General features: G+C 37.5%; 1 protein-coding gene across 1 annotated transcript; it reads left to right on the forward strand.

Annotated features, from left to right (window-relative positions):
• Positions 1-1,966: 1,966 nt before the first annotated feature.
• Positions 1,967-2,311, forward strand: LOC131063195 (uncharacterized). The gene has a single exon (XM_057996984.2). The coding sequence runs from the start codon at positions 1,967-1,969 to the stop codon at positions 2,309-2,311; it is 345 nt and encodes a 114-aa protein (XP_057852967.2).
• The last annotated feature ends 17,975 nt before the right edge of the window (positions 2,312-20,286 follow it).

The following is a 20,286-nucleotide window of genomic DNA, read 5'->3' on the forward strand; positions in this document are numbered from 1 at the left end:
ATTGAAGGATAGATATCTGTTGCCCTCTATGGAGCAAATTTTGAAAGTTGTTGCAGGTTCTGAGAGATTCTCCTTGCTAGATGGTTTTTCAGGTTATAACCAAGTTTTAGTGAAGGAGGAAGATCAATTTAAGACAACATTTACAACTAAATGGGGAACTATGGCATATAAAAAGATGCCATTTGGTTTGTCAAATACTGGTGCCACTTTTCAATGTGCTATGGATATAGAATTTCATGGTTTGATGTATAAATTTGTACTTGTTTATTTGGATGATATCACTGTTTATTCCAGAAATTTAGTTGAACACCCAGCTCACCTAAAGAAAATTTTTGAGAGGTGTAGAGAGTATGGTATATCTCTTAACCCAAAGAAATGTGTGTTTTGTGTTCATGAGGGTAAGCTTATGGGCTATGTGGTGTCAAAATAAGGTATTACTATTGATCCAAGGAGGGTAAGTGCTATTCTTTCTTTACCTCTACCAGAACACAAGAAGGGCTTGCAAAGCTTCTTGGGTAGGATTAATTTTGTTAGGAGGTTTATTCCAGATATTGCAGAATTTTTAAAACCTCTAACTTCTATGTTGAAAAAGGATATTCCTTTCAGCTGGTCTAAGGATGGGAGGAGTTTTGAGCTTATAAAAGAGGCACTTGCAGCTGGTCCTACTTTGCTAAACCCATATTTCTCAAAAGACTTTATTTTGTATGCTTATGGCAGTATTGATAGCATCTCAGCTATATTGGTTCAAGAAAATGAGCATGGTCTGGAGCAGCCTTTGGCCTTTTTTAGTAAAGGCCTTAAGGATTATGAGGAGAAATATTCTTTTGTTGAAAAACATGTTCTTGCTATTGTTAGGAGTTTGAAAAAATTTAAGCATATGTTGTCTAACAATAGGATTAAGTTGATGGTTTCTCACCCCTCAGTTAAAGAGTTTTTGCTCAGCAGAGACTTAAATGATAAGAGGGCTAGTTGGGTGACTAAGGTGATGGAATTTGATGTTGATATTAAGGTCACCAAGTGAGTTAGAGGTAAGGGACTGTGTGAGCAGCTTTTTGATCACACAAACAGCAGTAAAGAGGATGAGGAGAAGGTTGTTTTAGCCCTCCAAGACAAATAACAAGTAGTTGTTCTTTGTTCCTCCTACTGGCGCGGTATAAGAAATGACTCATTTCTTGCTGACCAATGAGTGTCCTCATGGATTGAGTAAGTCAAGAACAGGGTATTATAGACTTCACTCCATTTCCTAGGTACTCTTGAATGGTTTTATATTTAGAAAGGATTTTCATGGTGTATTATTGAGGTGCATAGATGTTGATCAGGTTGATAAGGTATTGCATGAGTTTCATGAAGGATCAACAGGAGGACACTTTTAGCAAGAGCTACAGCTCTGAAAGTTATGAAAGGAGGCTATTATTGGCCTAATTTGTTCAGAGATACACATTCTTGGATGAGAAAGTGTAAAGAATGTGCCATGTTTGCAGGAAAAGAGAGGTTGGCAGCGCTACCGTTGTAGCCTATTCAGGTAGAACAACCCTTTATGAAGTGGGGTTTGGATTTCATTGGAGTCATAAATCCACCTTCAAGTGATGGCCACAAGTGGGTGCTCACAACCACTAATTATTTTACTAAGTGGATTGAGGTTGTAGTACTAAAGGAAGCAAATGAAATAGTTGTTTTGAACTTTTATGATGAGTTGATAACTAGATTTGATGTCCCTAAATCTATAGTTTCAGATAATGCTCTTGCTTTTGTAGGGAGCCGGATATCTGATTGGGGAGTAAAGAATGGTGTTTATCTCAACACCTCATCTAACTATTACCCTCAGGGCAATGAACAAGCTGAGTCCATAAATAAGAATCTACTCAGAATCATGAAAAGGACCATGGAAGGAAATCAGCGAGCTTGGCATACTAAGCTCTAATTAGCCTTATGGGCTGATAGAATCACACCAAAGAGGTCCACTGGAATGTCTACATACATGCTTGTGTATGGGAAAGAAGCAAGGTTGCCTATTTTACTTGAGTTTCCAGCCCTTGATCTATCTAACCAGCTGGATATGATTGAAGAAGAGCCTATGTCAACAAGGTTGGCTCAGCTGATTGAGCTAGAGGAAGTTAGAAATGAGGCAATGAGGCAAATTGAGCATCACCAAGCTCAAATGAAAAGATATTTTGATAAGAGGGCTTCTCCTAGAGTGTTCAAGGAAGGTGACATTGTTCTTAAACAGGATGAATTCAAGAGCAGGCCAGGCAAGCATACAAAGTTTGATGCTTTTTGGAGTGGGCCTTATATGATTTTTGAGTGTAAGTAGTGCAATGCCTTCTAGCTATCTAAGTTGGATGGTAAAGTTGAACCAATCCCAATTAATGGGATTCACCTCAAGCATTGCTTTTGAGGTATGCCTAAAATTTGTACATTTTTTAATTTTTCTAGTGGTAATAAGTGCTTTGCACAGTAGGTCAATTTGTAGTTTTGTTTTCCCTAAGTGCCTAGTGCATACTTATGAAGGAGTAATAAGAGTCATACTGCTGCAATCCATCGAAGCTATAGAAGAGAGGTATCCATTATATGAAAAAAAGAATATGTTTATCCATTATATAGCTGCAATAAATTGTTGCAGTATTTCAGAAATGTTTTGTTGTTTTGTCTTGTCCTAATCTGTCAATACACATGCCTAATTCATGACAGTAAGGTGTTAAGCTCACTGCCATAAACAACACACCTATACTCAATAGATTAGGATAGGTTTTTTAGGGAAAAGAGAGTTTTTGCAGTCATGTGTGATGTGTTGTTTAAATTTTCTATCAATTTTCAGTGACTCTGTGCCCAATAGATAGAGTTAGGCAGCTGGTCAAGATGTTTAGCAGGCAAACATATAGCAGATGTCGCCAAAAATGTTACCTATTTTTGCTACTAGCTCAATCAGGTAGAGTTGTGATGTTTTACATAGCACATAAGAAGGTTCATTTTTATTCTACTAGATTTCATTCATGATTATTTGAAAAGAAAGACAAAAGATTGCTATAATCAATTTCATGGTAGAAAGATGCAGGAGATATCAGACCAATATGCCTCAGAAGGAGAAACAAGTGCTAAGTATGAATACAATACATATTTTTTGTCTAACTTGTTTGCTTCATGTGTAGATACAAGAAAGGTAAAATATAGCATGTGGGTTAAAATGTGACTCCCATGAGGGTTGAGCCCAGCATGTTGATGGAGATGAATGTTACAAAGATAGATAGATCACATAAATGCTCATGCTCCATTGCACTTTCAAGAATGGCAGAGGCTTAGAAACCTTCATATAAAAGCAAACTGCAGGGGTCGCGTGAAAGAAGAAAGGACTCAGAGGGTTTTCAAGCAAAGAGCCATCGAGTATCGGCAAGATATTTTTCATGTTACTCCGATGACCCGATGAGCCATCAGGTATCAGCAGGACTAGTCGCATGCTACCCTGGTGACCCGATGGGAGTTATCAGGTATCGAGAAGAGATTGTTCCTACAATGTCGATGCCCCGATGGGAATGTGCTAGCAAAGGAAGATGTTATCGGGTATTGGGAGGAGATTGTTTTTGTTGTCTCGATGACCCGATGACAAGTTACAAGCGGAGGAGGTAAACATCGGCGGTGACATCGGCCATCGGAATAGCAGATTGTGGTGCTACCCAATGACCCGATGGAAAGGCCCAAGAAGAAACATTTGTCCCACATTGCCCATGGGGGGGAGCATTTCAGTATTTAAAGGCAAAGCTTCATATATCATTAGTGTCAAATCTTTCAAGCTTTTGACAAGGAGCAGCTCAGTGTTGGTGGGTCCCCCACGTGCACACGCATCTCAGAGTGGCCAAATTTTGCAATAAAAGGGCAAATTAACTAACGAGCAGGTTGTAGAAGATCGGACGGTGATGCGAAGGATCCGACGGTGGTCGCCAAGTCATGGTGGAAATGTACTCACAACCCAGCGACTAAGGATGTGGAACACACCATCAACAATCAAAATAACATGCTTGAGGCTGTGTTGAGAACCTGATAAGGAAGCATTCAGTTGGGAGCGCACCATCGGCCATCGGAATAAGTGTTTCAATGCTAACCTGATGACCCGATGGAAATCATTGAGGGAGTGCACAGTTTGGAAAAAGACATCAGCCATCAGAATAAGTGTTTCAGTGCTAATCTGATGACCCAATAGAAAAATAGGTGAAATGCAAGTGCACCATCGACTGTCGATACAACATGTTTAGGAACTACACCAAAGACCCGATGAGAAGGTGCACGAGTTGTAAACTGTCTGTTGATGAATGACTCAAAAGTGGGCCCAAGTCCGGTAGCGTCCAGGTGGAATCAGTGACAAAGAAGGGAGAAGTCATCAGGTAGTAATGGATAGAGTATCAGTCAAGGAGTGTTTTGAGATACTCATCTCCTTGATTCTTCCAGTTCTACCTCTAATTTTTAGGGACTTTCAGTTGTATCCACCCAGGGACTTTGCATTCACTTTGACATCTCTTTTTGGAGTTTGAGAGAGAGTTCACTTTCAGTTAAGACCCTGATTTTGAGGAAAGGCTTAGAATTGATGACAGTTGATCCATCTTGGAGCCAAAAATTCAAATTTTGAATTTTTTGCAAGCTTTTGTATAAGTGATTTTTTTTCACTCTTTTTTCTCTAGTTCTGGAGTTTGGAGATGGCGCGGCAGCAGAAGATACTCATGCTCCTATAACTCATTTCTTATGAGTTTTCGAGATTTCTAATATAGATACCTCCTATTGATCAATAAAGAAGTTCATTTTCCTTCTCAAATTTTTGTTGTTCAAGCATTATGTGTGAGTTCTTAGAGTGAATTTTTGTGATTTTTATAGAATCCTTCTTTTCATCTTATTGTCTCAGTGTTATGATCATATACAGCATGTTATAGTGCAGGTCAATGAATGTGTTGTTATTTTTAAATGTTTGAAGTTGTGAAAATATTAGTGTTTTCCTCCTGCAAACATATAAAAGTTTAAACCTTTCATATGAATCATTTTTGCAAGCATGCATATTTGAGTTGTGAGATTACAAAGCTTCATTATCTGAGTATTTTGTGAGGTTTGTAAGCATTTGCAAGTCAGTTTCAGTCATTGGTGGATCACCTTTTTATCTATAGTTTCATTTTATGCATATCCTTCTTCTCTTTTCTTAGAAATTCAATTAAGTTTTTTAGGTGATCAAATAGGAAGCCGGCCTATAATCCGGAGGTCTGTTCTCATAATAGGAAATCCATGTGACAACAGTAAGTTGTCTAAGGAAGATGAGGCCACATCTGTTGATGAGAAAGAGTACAGGTCAATGATTGGAAAATTGCACTATGTTGTTCATAGCAAACCGGATATAGCTCATGCAATTGGTCTAGTTGCTAGATTTCAGAAGAATCCGAAGGAAACACATTTTATAGCAACCAAGAGGATATTCAAATATTTAAAAGGTATTGTTGACTATGGATTATGGTATCCACATGAAGGAAACTCTGACTTGAAGGTGTACACAGATGCAGACTGGGCAGGTATTGTTGATGATAGGAAAACCACAACTGGTGGAGCATTCTTTCTTGGAGGAAGACTTGTTTCATGGAGTAGCAAGAAGAAGATTTGTATTTCACAGTCTACTGCTAAAGCTGAGTATGTTGCAACTTATATGAATTGTACCCAAGCTATCTAGATGAGGCACATTTTAGAAGGTTTCAAGATGACGTTTACAGAACCTATAAAGATCTTATGTGACAATATCAGTGCTATAAATTTTACAAAGAACCATGTCTTGCACGCACGAACCAAGCATATTGAATTGAAGTATCATTTCTTGAGGGAAAAGTTGCAGAGTAAAGATGTGATCTTGGAGCATGTTTCTACCAAGGAGCAGCTTGCAGATATCTTTACTAAACCTCTGCCTAAGACTACTTTTGAGTATCTTAGAAGTCAGCTAGAGGTTGTACCCCTTCATGAGGTGAATTGAGCATAGTGTAGAGTACATCAGTCCCGGAGCTACTTGCAGAATTTTGTTGGCATTATTTGGTATTATAACAAACAAGGAGAGATTGTTGGCATTTCAATAAGGATATTGAGAAGGTTGTTGATGATTATGGATATAACTGATTAAGGATGTTTACTGTCTTAATATTATTATTTTGTCATTGATGTCAAGAAATTGATTTTCTAATTCAGTATGATGTTGCCATATCTTGAGAAGTATGATTTAATGAGTATAAAGATGTCGGTAAAAGACACAGAAAGAATATGATGAATAAGGAGAGAAATAAGTTATTCAATGGGCAACTATTACCGAGTTAGACAATGATGAGATCATGATGATTATATTATTTTGATATCCTACATATGTTATTGATTGAAAGGTTAATACTATACTATGTTACCGAGCAAAGAACCTAGTTGGTAAACCCTAAGGAACCTATTCGGTAAACCCTAAGGTTATCGCTATCGGTTAATGAATGCAGAATGTCTACCGAGTGAAGTTTAGTATTTACCGAGTTGCAACCAAGTAATAACAGAATACATTAAATGATTACATGCATTATTTAATGAAGGAAGCTGATGAGCTGGCTATGATTAAATGATTGGTATGCCGTGAATGAAGTTTGTTAAAGAATCTATGGTAAAGGAAAATCGACAGGAAGATCTACAGCTTAGATTGAACCGCAATACCCTAGCACAAGTTCCAAGAAATGTATGCAAGTTCCAAGGCAGGGTAAAACATTTTCAGATCGAAAGATACATTGAACCTGGACAAAGTTTGAAGATCTGATGGCTATGATTGATCATGGGAAATGTGATCAAGGAGATTAAGCGGTTGGCGAATTGTTTATAAATAGGGAACTATTGATGAACAATGTATGCGGGCAAGTGTATGCACAGGGATGCTACATAGTGATTACCGAGCATAGAAGCTTGGAGATATGTTTTGAATAACAGAGTATAGAACCCAGCAGATGGACAAGATTAGTTCTATGTCTATATTGTATTGAGAAAATAAGATTCTGCTTTAGCATTTTAGATGTGAAGTTGTAGATAGATTTGTATTACTGTTATTTGTGAAAGTGACAGAAAATCTCTTAAGCGAGTGGACTTAACAGTCTTATTTGTAAAACCCTCTAGCAAGGTGACATTCCGATTGAGTGTTTGAAATCCTTTAACAAGGTCACTTCTAAAAAGGTGAAGATCCTAACAGATCTGAGGGAAATCCCTTAACTGGGTCACATCTAGCAATGTGTTTGTAATCTTTAACAGGATTTGCTTTTAACCGAGCATACTCTAGAAGAGTATATTTCTTAGTGGGTCCGAAATCCCACAGTGGTTTTTCCCTATTTGGGTTTCCACGTTAAATATAGTGTTATGAGTGTTATGATGTTCATATGCTTTTGAGTTTGCATGTTTAGCAGTTTTGGTTATATTACTGAAGTATATGTTAGCGAGGTTGAATCTGATGTCATTATGGAAGATTAAGTTTGTATGATTCACCCCACCCCCCCCCCTCTCATCTTATTAGCTTGACATCTGTACTTATCTTTAAGTATCAGAACTATCAAATTTTACAACAGGATTGGTGTAGAAGCAGAGTTATTCCACAGGGGGAAAATCAAGTTGCAGGTTGTTGATGCTGAACAATGAAGTTTTACATTGCATGTTTTACTTTCAATTTGGTATTGTTGTCAAAGGGGGAGAAGAACTATGTGATTATGGGAGAAGAACTAGTGACAAGCTGAAGACAAGGAGAGTACATGGCAAAATGTAAACCAGGATTCCTATTCACAATCATAACAATCAGTGGTATTGATATTTGTATTGCCATCAATGCCAAAGGGGGAGATTGTTGGCATTTGCATGAAGATTGCATTAATGAAATGTTGTGTTGTCATTGATGTCAATTAATTGGTAATGATATTGTTGTAATGTTGTTTTGTAACCTGTAGGAAGAGCTAGTGAAAGGGAACTATAACCGCTAGGTAAATTTGTGGAGTAAACCGGTATTGCCAAGTATTGGAGAGTTGAACCAATAAACCCTACCTATTGATTTGATAAACCCTAACCGATTAAGTTTGGTGAATTGGTTATATTAGTTTATGATCCGATGGTGAGCGGTAATGATTATGACACGTATGTATATTGTATGAAGAGAGTTTCAAAGTATTTTTGGCATGTTGAGGTAATAGTTTTTGTCTTGGGAATGAGCAAGTATATTGCATGTAATTCAAAGCGCGTGATGAGTTACTAAGTTAGATGAAGCGGTGATCAAGGAGCGGTCAAGGATTTCTTGAATGATGTGTAGAGATTGTTATGTAATCCAACGATCATACATGAACCAACTTGTTTGTAATCTCTATGTGTAGTGTCCTAAAATTGCGACACTTGCAATTTTGACTGCATTTGGGTCTTCACGATGGCGATGCAACATGGAACCTGAATGGAGACCCCGAAACTTGTTCATGACATCAAAAACTGCATTTTTCAGCACCCTGGCCTGATCCTCCTTGCACCCCGCTATCCCTGGAGGTGGGACCATGGCGCCCAGTGCCCTGGTCCTTCAGGACTAGGGCGCCCAGCGCCCTAGTCCCTGGCCCTATTTTGGGCCCGGTCTCTTGTTGGGCCTCGGGTTTTGAAGTTTGCAAATTGGAAAATATTGTTTCTAGGTCGGCCTAAGGTTGGGAAAATCAGTCTACCAGCCCTAATTGACAAGTATATAAACTACTTTTCCTCTCCTAGAAAGAGAAAAAAGAGGAAGGAAATAAGCAAGAACAAGACGCGGAAGCAATATTCAAACATTCAAGCATTCAAGCATTCAAGCATTCCTTCAAGCAATTGAGCATTCTAAGTCTCCATTCAAGGCTAAGTGTTGCATTCAAGACAAGGATTCAACCATTGAAGAGGAGATCACATACAACATACAACATACTACATACATTACACCTTCGCATGTAAGAATACAAACATTCTTACAACAAGGTATCAGTACTTGTTTACATTACAAACATTTACATTTACAGCATTCTCATTTCTTGGTTAATTCCAAAACCGGGGTTTGACCTAAAGGCAAACCCCTCATCCCTAACCCCCCAATCGTCCTCCCTTTTCTGTGTGTAGGTTGCAGGTACCCGGCTGTAATTGAAGATCTGGAATCCTTGTGCAGAGATGAATAGATCCACCTTCGTTTCGCGGATTTTTCGGAGGACCGTGTGCACGCCGGGCGCCATCTTCCCATCAACTTTCGCTCAAATTTGCAGAACAGCACTGTCTCGACATTTTACTGCTAATTCCAGGTCCGCAGCTTCATCCCATATCCCTATCTTTGTTTATAAGCGAATCTTTCCTACTTTACATGCATTCCTAGTTCAATCTTTCTATCTACATTCTTTACAAAAGAGGGTATCCTTGATGTCTTAACCCTTGAAACTCATTTAGAATCCAATCTTGCATTGCGTGGGATTGGATCTTGTGGGTTTCAACCCCTCTTTTGAATGTAAAGTCCCTCCTAAGTGAAAACCATCAACCCTAGTGACTCTCCCTTCTCTCTCCTCGGAGTTGGGGAGGGGAGAACGACTAGGGTTCGATTTTTCCGCTTTACACTATGTGAATTAGGTTTTTGTTGTGTTACCGACCTAGTTGATTTGTTTATAAGGTCGATGAGTTGTTTAGTTTCAGAGTTGGAAAAGTTTTTGTTGAGTGTGTGGTTGTCAAACCGGATGATGTATCTGCAGTTTGAGTAAAGGCAGATAGGAGAATGAAAAGGATCTGAACAAGCAAGTGTAGTGCTATTCAAATAGATCAGCAAACTCCTATTATTTTCTAACAATTACAGCAAATTGAAATCCCCTAACCAGGTAAGATCTAACAAGCTTTGTTCTATTCAAATCCTCTAACCAGGTGGTCCATTAGCTTGGATTTCAAATCCTCTATCGAGTTTACTCCTCACAGGGTATTGCTTCTAACAAGGCATTATAGTCAATCCCTTAACCGAGTGGTCCCTAACAGGATCTATTCTTAACAGGACTTTTTGTAAAGATTTAACAGGCTTGGCTCCTAACAGGGCAAACTTTAGAAGAGTTCAGATAGTTATCTTGTTAGTCTCATCTCACCATGGTTTTTCCCATTTGGGTTTCCACATCAAAAATATTGTGTCAAGTGGTGAATGTTTTTGTGGTTATGTTTTTTATGGTTGATTTTCTTAACTACTTAATCCACTTTGATAAGTCATGATAACCAAAAGCAATATGAAATGAAGTTTTACTTATGTTAGTAAAAGTATTTGGATGTTTGTGAGTTTCAAGTTGTTTACTGTTAATATGTTGTAACAGTCAACCGGTTTAACTTGACAGTTTTATCTTGATAGTGACATTGCATTGATAGTTCAAAGTTTTCTTTGAGAGATTAATTTTGAGATTGGTGAAGTTTATTAGTTTTTCTATCTACCAATTCACCCCCACCCCCTCTCAGTAGTTGGCCGGATCCTTGTTCTTTCATCACACCATCATGAATCATTTAATCATAAACCCTAATTATGTCTTATTTTAACCATTTAGGCCCGATTTCGCATATCAAAACATCTCAAAATCAGCTATAACTTTGGGCTGCACTCTAATATCATATCTAACGACCCCCAAAATTTGGTGAAAAATTGGTCGGACCGTGGCGGGAATGCACATGGTCTGCGACTTTTTCCCCAAAATTTTGGGAGCACAATCCTATGATATACTAGTGCTTAACCCCAAAATAAAGGTGGTAAATTCAAATCCTAGGTCGGCCTAAACATGAAATTAAGATCTAGGGTTCCATACTTAAGAGCTCTCTTTCTTCATTTGAAAGGGTCTTCTTCTAAGAATCTAAGAACAGGTTTTTGGAGTATTAGAGCCTTCTTTTCAATGAAAGAGTAGATCTTCGAAGTCTTCAACAACATTCAACATTCATCAAGCATTATTTTATCAATTGGGGGATTTTGAAGATGTAGAAGAATAATAGGAGATCACAGACTGACAATTGGCTTGTACCTCTTCCTTGGGGTTGAGTATGGTTTCATGTTGTTTTCATGTCTTTGCATAAGATTCATTTTGATTCATATTCATGCTTTAGATCACTTTTCATTGTGGATTTAGAGAATTTACTTTGTCAATTATAAGCAATTAGGGTTTACTCTTTAGGGTTGCTCTAGATTGTTTGCTTTCATCTTAGGATCTTGCACACACATTTTCAGTACATTATCGGTTATTTGTGGAGGTGGAAATCACCAACACAAGGGTTTGACTAAGGAAAAACCCTATATAGCCACCCCAAACCCTTCAGTGATATCCTAAGAGAAGGAAATTCAACCTCAATAGGTAGTACTGCTTCTGACCCATAGACAAGGGAGTATGGAGTTTCTCATATTGGTGTGTGGATATTGGTGCGATAGGCCCACAAAGTGGGGTTCAATTGGATGTGTCAGTCTCGTCCAGCATCATTTACTCTTTTCTTCAGGATTTTCAATAATGTCTTGTTTATTGCTTCTTCCTATCCATTCCCTTGAGGGTAGTAGATGGTGGAAAAGTGTTGTGTGATATAGAATTTTTTACACAACTCTGTAACATCCTTGTTTTTGAATTCCTTCCCATTGTCAATCACAATGGCCATGGGGATCTCGTATCTACAAATGTTGTAGTTCAGGATAAACATGGATATTTGTTTACCCATTATTATGATGAGAGGTATAGCCTCGACCCATTTGGTTAAATAATTCGTTGCTATGATGATGAACTTATGACCATTTGAAGAAGATGGGTGTATCTGGCCTACGAGATCCAGTCCCCACTGGCAAAAGGGCCATGGAATGGTAAGAGGCTAAATTTCTTTAGCAAGTGCATGTATTAGGTTCCCATGGGTTTGGAACTGTTTGCACTGCTTGACAAACTAGAAGGAGTCTTTTCCATTATGGGCTAGTAATACCCAATTCATACGAGTTTCTTTGCTAGGGCTAGACCGTTTGAATGAGCCCCACAAATCCCTTCGTGGACTTCTTGTAAAGCCTTTTTATATTCATCACGCTCAAGACATCTAAGTAGAGTATCATCAAGACCTCTTCGATAAAGTTATCAGCGATAAGGGTATAGCGATTAGTTTGTCAGATAAAGTTGTGATTTTGATTTCTGGATAGGCTTGGGGGAAGCGCATTCTCTTTAAGGTAGGTATATATAAGTTCATAGCAGGGTGAGTTAGGACTCTCGATTTGGCATATGATGTGGGAATCAAGATTCTCATGTGCAGGAGATAGTAGGCCTTCCACCAAGAACTCATAACAATCTTGTTGTTCAGGTGCTTGTAGTAATGAGGCCAAGGTGGACAGAGCATCTATTGCCTTGTTCTGTTCTCTTTGGATTTGTGTAAATAATAGAAACTAGAAGTTTTGTTTCAAGTCCTCCACCATTGTCTTGTATAGAAACAACTTCTCATCCTTTGTCTGATAATCATTGTTTGTTTGGCAAATCACAAGTTATGAGTCTCCATAGACATATAGGTCCTTTATTTTTAATTTTGATGCCATGTTTAAGTCATTTACCAGTGCTTCATACTCTGCAATATTGTTTGTGCATACAAACTTGGGATAATATAGCCATTAGGCTTGGCAGATAAAATTCCTGACCCTGATCCATGTTGAGTATAGGAGCCATCAAAATAGAGATTTCATATTGACTATTCAATGTGTAGGACAGTTGCATCTGGAAATTCAATGTGCATTGGTTCTTCATCTTGTAGAGGTTCTTCTATGATTTGATCAGCTGTAACCTATCATTTTATGGCTTTTCAAACCACATATTCTATGTTGAACTCGCTCAAGATCATAACCCATTTGGCAAGTCTTCCTCTCAATGCTACTCTGCTGAGGAGATATTTTAGTGGGTCTATTTTTGCTATGAGCTTGGTTGAATGGCTGAGTATGTAATGCCTTAGTTTCTGTGATGCAAAGACCACTGCTAGGCATGCCTTTTTTGTCATTGTGTAGTTCAACTCGTAGTTGACCAATGTCCTGTTGATATAATATATTGCTCGTTCTTTCCCCTCTTGATCATGTTGTGCTAATAAAGCTCCTAGAGATATGTATGTTGTTGAGATATAGAGTAACGGTGACTTTCCTTTAATAGGTGACATTAAGATTGGTGGATTTGCTAGGGTAGTGCTTGATCTAATCAAAAGCTTTTGCACATATGTCATCACATTGATATTGTATATTTTTGTGTAATAACTTGGTGAATGGGTGACTCGTATCAACAAGTTGCAAAATAAATCTCCTTATGGACTGCAACCTTCCTTTTAATGACCTTAATTGACTAAGATTCTTTGGTGGTTGCATTTCTATGATAGCTTGAACCTTTTCTGGATCCACTTCAATTCCCTTTGTTGAAACTATATAGCCTAACAATTTTCTCGATATTACACCAAATTCACACTTCTTAGGATTGAGCCAAAGGTTAAACTTCTCCAATCTTGTGAAAATCAGATATAGTATGTGTTAGACATCTTAGACAATCGGTGAACAACTGAGAGGGGGGTGAATCAATTGTTAATAGATTATAGAACTTTAAGCATTAAAACCTTATTACTGGAATACATAAACCAAATACTGAAATAGCAGATATAACAATTAAGCACAACTCTAATCCACATAAAATTTACCAACCATCCACAAAAGATAACACTAAGATTTGTATTTGGAAAAACCGGTAAAGGGAAAAACCATAGTGGGAAGCCTACCCACGGTCAGATAATACTTTTGCAGTAAGTATGTGATTACATAAAGAGGGGCATGCACATGCAGGAAGGCCAACAGCCTAGAGCGCACTGCTCATCACAAAAGGAGCCTCAATAACTACAAAATAAATCCAAACTACAATCCGGAAAGAAGAGTGAACTGCAAGTATAACATCTCCTATGCATGAATACAGTTGTGATTAAGCTTAGTACTGGAGGTCTTAAACCTCTTTCAACAACCCAATTTGATCACCTATGATCGACCAAAACCTCTGCATATAATTACAACCTTATTCACACATAGATAAACCTATAACCTTAATCCCATGAATATGCACATGTGCCCATGATCTACAAATAAATCTTACATCATATTTATACCAACCCAGGACCTAAACAATTAGGTCGGCCGGCCACCCAAAAGATAATAAAATAATTTTATAACATAAACCCGCAATCCAATGATCAACCAAGTCGGCCTAAGATCGAAACAACATAATCCAATCAATAGATCCAACCAGAAACGCATCAAGACCATCCACCAACACATTACATAAACCGGTCCATAACCTAGCCGAATAAGATAGCATAGGTCCGGACCCAAATCCAACACCACCGATCAACAGGAACACAAACAAGATAACCACCAACATCCCAAAAGCCATCTAGAAGTCGTGCCAACACCACTTATTATGTGCATCAAAAGATCTTCAACAAAGCTCTGTCGGTAGAACCCTTACCAATGACCAAAAGGCTTACTAGAACAAATCATAGCTCTTGAGTCATCAAATCTTGAACCATATAATCATGATACACATCTGAATAGCATGAATGATAGATCCAAACTAATTCCACAAACTGAAGCATACTGGAACATACCAAATCAATATCATAATCCAATCGCTCTACCAGAACCTACCAGGAACTGGTAAACAACCAAAACAACCGGTATTGCCATCAATGACAAAACATCAATGCAACACATAATCAATTCCTTCAATTTGCCAACAATCTCCCCCTTTGGCATTGATGGCAACACTAGATGTGAAAAACATCCAAGTGCCAAGAAATGCTAAGCAAGTCTCCCCCAAAGGAAGACAGCCAACAATCTCCCATAAGATGATATTACAATGAAGTTAACAAACTCCCCCTGTGAATGATATCCCTGTTAAGCTCTTTTTTTCACATATATCTCCCCCCCTTTGACATCAATACCAAAAATATGAAATAAACATCAAAGAAAAATCATAAATCCACTGAACCACACAACTGACTACTCCCACTAAGTAGTAGCACCAACACATCAATCTGGAATGAATAGTAGCTTTGTAAATGCATACCGGACTAATGCTAATCAGTATCACTTAGGTCTCTACCAGAGGGGCAGAAACCCCCAATATGTCTCTAAAGTACTCAAATGATTCCTTAGGCAAAGGTTTAGTGAAGATATCTGCAATCTCCTCTTTAGTGTTCACATTAATCACTCTGACTTCATTTGCTTCCACCTTCTCCTTCATAAAGTTGTACTTGATAGATATGTGCTTTGTCTTAGAATGAAATACCAGATTCTTTGATATGTCAATAGCAGCAGAGTTATCACAATGAATAACTACCGGTTCATTACAATCCACCCTTATATCCTTCAACATTTGCTTCATCCATAGAAATTGCATACAGTTAGTAGCAGCAACAACATACTTAGCATCAACAATAGATAAAGAGGTACATGACTGCTTTTTGTTGATCCATGAAAAAAAATTCTTTCCAAGAAAGAAATCTCCACCGGATGTGCTCTTTCAGTCATCAACATCTCCAGCCCAATCTGCATCTATATATGCACATAGTGTAAAAACATCATTTTTAAGGATACCACAAACCATATTCAGTTGTTCCTTGCAAATACCTGAAAATCCTTTTCACCGCACTCTCATGACTCTCTCTAGGATCACTTTGATATTTTGATACAATACAAACTACATTCATTATATCCCGTCTAGTCTGAGTTAGATATAACAAACCTCCAATCATAGACTTGTACCTTGTAGGATTTACCAGTGTTGATGCATCTATCTTAGTCAATTTCTCACTTGTAACTATAGGTGTACCAACCAGTTTATAATTTTCCATACCAAATTTCTTCAACAACTCCCTAGCATACTTAGTTTGACAGATGAAAATACCTTTATCAGTCTAAGTAATCTGCAAACCTAAGAAAAAATTAATTTCCCCAATCATAGACATCTCAAATTCATTCTTCATATTATCATAGAATTCCATACATAACTTATCATCACGTCCAAAAATGATATCATCAACAAAGGCTTCAACATTCAATATGTCATCATCAGTGATCTTATAATATAAATTACTGTCAGCATTACCTTTAGTGAAACCAAGCTTCAAAAGACATTTATCCAATCTTTCATACCAAGCTCTAGAGGTTTGTTTCAATCTATCTAAAGCTTTCCTTAAATTGCAAACCATGTTATTGTCATCTGAAAGTGAAAATCCATCAGGTTGCTTAATGTAAACTTCCTCTTCAAGATCTCCATTCAGAAATGCACACTTAACATCCATCTAATAAACCTTGTAGTTCTTGTGGGCAACATAAGCAAGAAATAATCTCACAGCTTCAATCCTAGCTACCGAAGCAAAAGTCTCATCATAATTAGTTCCTTTCTTCTGATAATATCCTTTACAAACCAATCTAGTCTTATTCCTCACAACTTGTCCATCTTCATTCAATTTATTCTTAAAAACCCATTTAGTCCCAATAACACTCTTATTTTTAGGTTGGGGAACTAAAGTCCATGTATTATTCTTTTTTATCTGATCTAATTTCTCTTCCATAGCTTTCATCTTTACATGCTTCAATTACTGATGTCAGTTCAATTTAAGAAATTAAACATACCTCATCAGCTGTCAACCTTCTTCTTGTCATCACTCCTTTATTCTTGTCTCCAATGATCTAATCTTCTGAATGATTTAACCTAACATACTTAGGAGTCTTCTGATTTTTTGTTCCTTTGCGTTGATCTTCAATTACTGTTGAATTTTCTGATACTGCCAAAGTAACTAGTTCAACATTATGTTTCGGTGTAGGTGCTACCGATTCAGTTATGATCATTTTCATTATCGATTCTCTCTCATAAGTTCTAATTTGACTTATGTTCAGCTCATCCACCTTGACATTAGTGCTCTCCACAATTCTCTGAAATCTTTTGTTATAACATCTATATGCTTTGCTTGTTAGGATTCCCAAAGATACTGAGAGGGGGGGTAAATCAGTATTTGATCGGTATACGAATTTATCTGAATTATAACATGAAAAGCATATCAAAAATGTCTATCGGTAAACCAAAAATAATGCAGTAAATAAGAGCAATAACCACAACATAAGAGACACACCATAACATAGTATTTTTAACAAGGAAATCTGGTGTGGGAAAAACCTCGATGGGATTTGTGACCCACAATATTCGCTTACTGACCAATAAGGGAATAGTACTATTTACAATAGGGGCCTGCACATGCAGGAAGGCCAAGTGCCTAGAGCTCATTGCTCAGTTACAAAAGAAGTCTCACTGACTTTCAAAAATAGATTATAAAAATCCAATGTCTTGTACTACTTCAGATCAGCATCTACTATGCTAGATTCAATACCGGTTTAAGTTCTGCTACATACATAAACCCTTATCCAATATCTGCCTTACAATTCGCATATTAGGTCTGCATTAATCCTTCCATCTATCACACCCTAAATGATCTACAATTATCTCATACTTATATGAGTCACATTACAATCCACCAAGTCGGCTTACAAAATATTTAACAATTAAATACAAAATACATTTTTTAAAAATTCTTGTCGGCCATGGTGTCGGTGATCTGTGTGCTGATGTTGAGTCTATCGGTGTCGGTGCCTGCTGCTATCATAGGATTGCAAGGTTGCCATCAATGATAATACCTTCAATCACCTACAATTTCTCATTGGAGTGTGCATTTGCCAACAATCTCGCCCTTTGGCATTGATGGCAACACTCATGAGAAAAATCCAAAAAGTGTCCAAAAATGTTGTCCAAAAAGAATCTGCCAAAATATCTTACCAAAACTATGTTGTCAAAAATGTATGCTCCCCCTGAGCTGATGATGTCTTTGTTCTGATCATTTTTCTCATTTCCACTACTCCCCCTTTGACACCAATGACAAAGGTTGTCATTCACTGTCAGTGGAGTGTGGTTCTTGCCTAGATCCTTGTAACTGGTGGGTTACAATCTGATAGATATCTGCCAATGCAAAATTTTGACTGTCGCTAAATCTTTTGCTATCCTATAATGCCGCTTCTATTCTCTGAACTGTACCTGTTAGTATGTGCATTTGCTCTTCCTGTGTCTTAAGTCTGGGAACCAGAGCCTCAGAAAATTCTTTTCTCAAAGAAATGAGGTAATCTAGTTTAGGACCTAGTTTTCTTTTTAAATCCTTTGCCTTAACCTTTATCTTTTCTTTGTCTTTTTCTAACTTCTCTATTTTCTCTTCAAGATCTGCAATGTTCTTTTCAATTTCCAAAAATGAATATGATGATCCTATTAAATTGTCAGCAATATTTTTAATTTCTTCTTGAGCTTTGCTAATCTCCGAATCTATGTTCTCTGTCAAAATATTAGTTTTGCAGGTATCTCTGTACAGTTTATTGAAATCCAAAATTGTTTCTCCTAGTGTCAGTAATAAGGTTTCCATTTTCTCCTTATTCTTCTTCACTATTTCCTAAAAGAATTTTTCTTTCTCCTTATTGATTCTCTCTTTGAATGTGTCCTCATTTATCTGATCAGCTGTCAAAATGTTACCGGTGATGTATTTAGACAATGTGTCTAGTTGACCTAAAGAATCGTTACTTCCCACAATGCACTTGGGTGCTATCAATTTAAGAATAGGAATTGTGTCATCAATAGCCTTATAGGTTTGTGCATTACACTCAGTGATCTTCTTAATAGAATCTAATAATACCTTTGTCACGTTCGTTGGTCTGAACTCTGTCATTGAAGTACCAGATGTCTGCCCAATTGTTTTTACAATTTCCATGCTATCCATTATAGTAATAACTTTGCTTGTTTCGACCTCTGGTAGGTCAATTTGTGTTTGCATTTCTACTAGCAAAGGTTTAGGCTTTTCAGCTATTGTTAGGGGCACTGTCTCAGTCTGAACCTGTACCTCAGCCTGTTTCTATACTTGTTTCTCAACCTATGCCTCAGAGGGTTTCTTTGTGCTCTCTACTGCCGGTTTTTCTGATGAAGTCTCAGTATGCACTGTCATTTTCTCTGTATTTACCTTTGCACTGTCCATTGTCGGTTTCTCTAATTGTTTCTTAGTTTAATCTACCGGTCCTTCTAATGGTTTCCCAGTGGTGTCCTCTATTAGTTTCTTTGTTTGAGTAGGTTTTTATATGCTTATATTTATAGTATCACTAACTCCAACATCTGCAGTCGGTGGCTCAGTAGCCATATCTTTCTTCTTATCCTCAGTTGTCTCTTTGTCCACTACAATGTTTACCTCTTGGGTGTCTATATTCATAGTGTACAAAATTTCAGACTCGAGATTTGTATCCTCTTGAGGAGTCTCCATACTCTTTGTAGTTGGTTAATTGTCAATGGTTTCTACTGGTGGAGTATCACAAAGAGGTGGGGGTAAGTTATCAGTTATTTTTATGTTCAGAGGTCCAGCTTCCTTACCTTTCCCCTTATCCCTGTCCTTATGATAGACTTTGATAGTCTTAGGTCTTTTAAGTTCTTCCTGTTTCTCCTTTTCAACAAAGAATATGTCCCATTGATCTACAGTCTCTTCAGAAATTTCATTCATTCTTCCTGCCATAAGTGCAATATGTCGATGACCGATTGAAATATTGTCCGGTTGGCTTCACTGATTAATTGATTGAAATATTGTCCGGTTGGCTTCACTGATTAATTGATCTATTTCTTCAATGGAGTTCACTGGGTGAACTGCAAGCAATTTTTCTATTTTTATCTTTTTATCTAGCTCAACAATAGCTACCCTTCTAGCTTCTAGTCTTCTGTATAGATCAGTGGGTATTTCATCAACAATCTCCATCAAGAATTTCTTGTATATGTCCAAGTGTAGATTTACACTATTTTCTACGCTTTCTTTATCATCAGTGGAAAGTGTGTTATACAGTTTGCTAATGTTTTTCAACTTTCGATCCTCTATTATTTCACTTAAAATTTTCTCCAGTGGAGCAATATCTTGTTTTACCTTTTTCTTATTTGGAGTTAACTTCTTAACTAGAGGCCTCACTGCCTGTTGCTTTTGTCTTGTTCTCCTAGGTGTAGGTGAGGGTGTCGGTGAGGGTTTTCTTTTCCTTTCTATCCTTTTGAATACTATCGGTATATCACTTTCAGAAGAAGTTGCAATTGGTGAAAGATGAGTTTCCGGTTGAAGTCCTTCCAACTCACTTTCCTTGATACCAATTTGCTTCAATACATCTTCCTTAATTGCTTTAGCTTGCCTAGTTCCCTT

This window comes from Cryptomeria japonica, chromosome 1 (assembly GCF_030272615.1).
Source record: "Cryptomeria japonica chromosome 1, Sugi_1.0, whole genome shotgun sequence".
Lineage (NCBI taxonomy): Eukaryota > Viridiplantae > Streptophyta > Pinopsida > Cupressales > Cupressaceae > Cryptomeria > Cryptomeria japonica.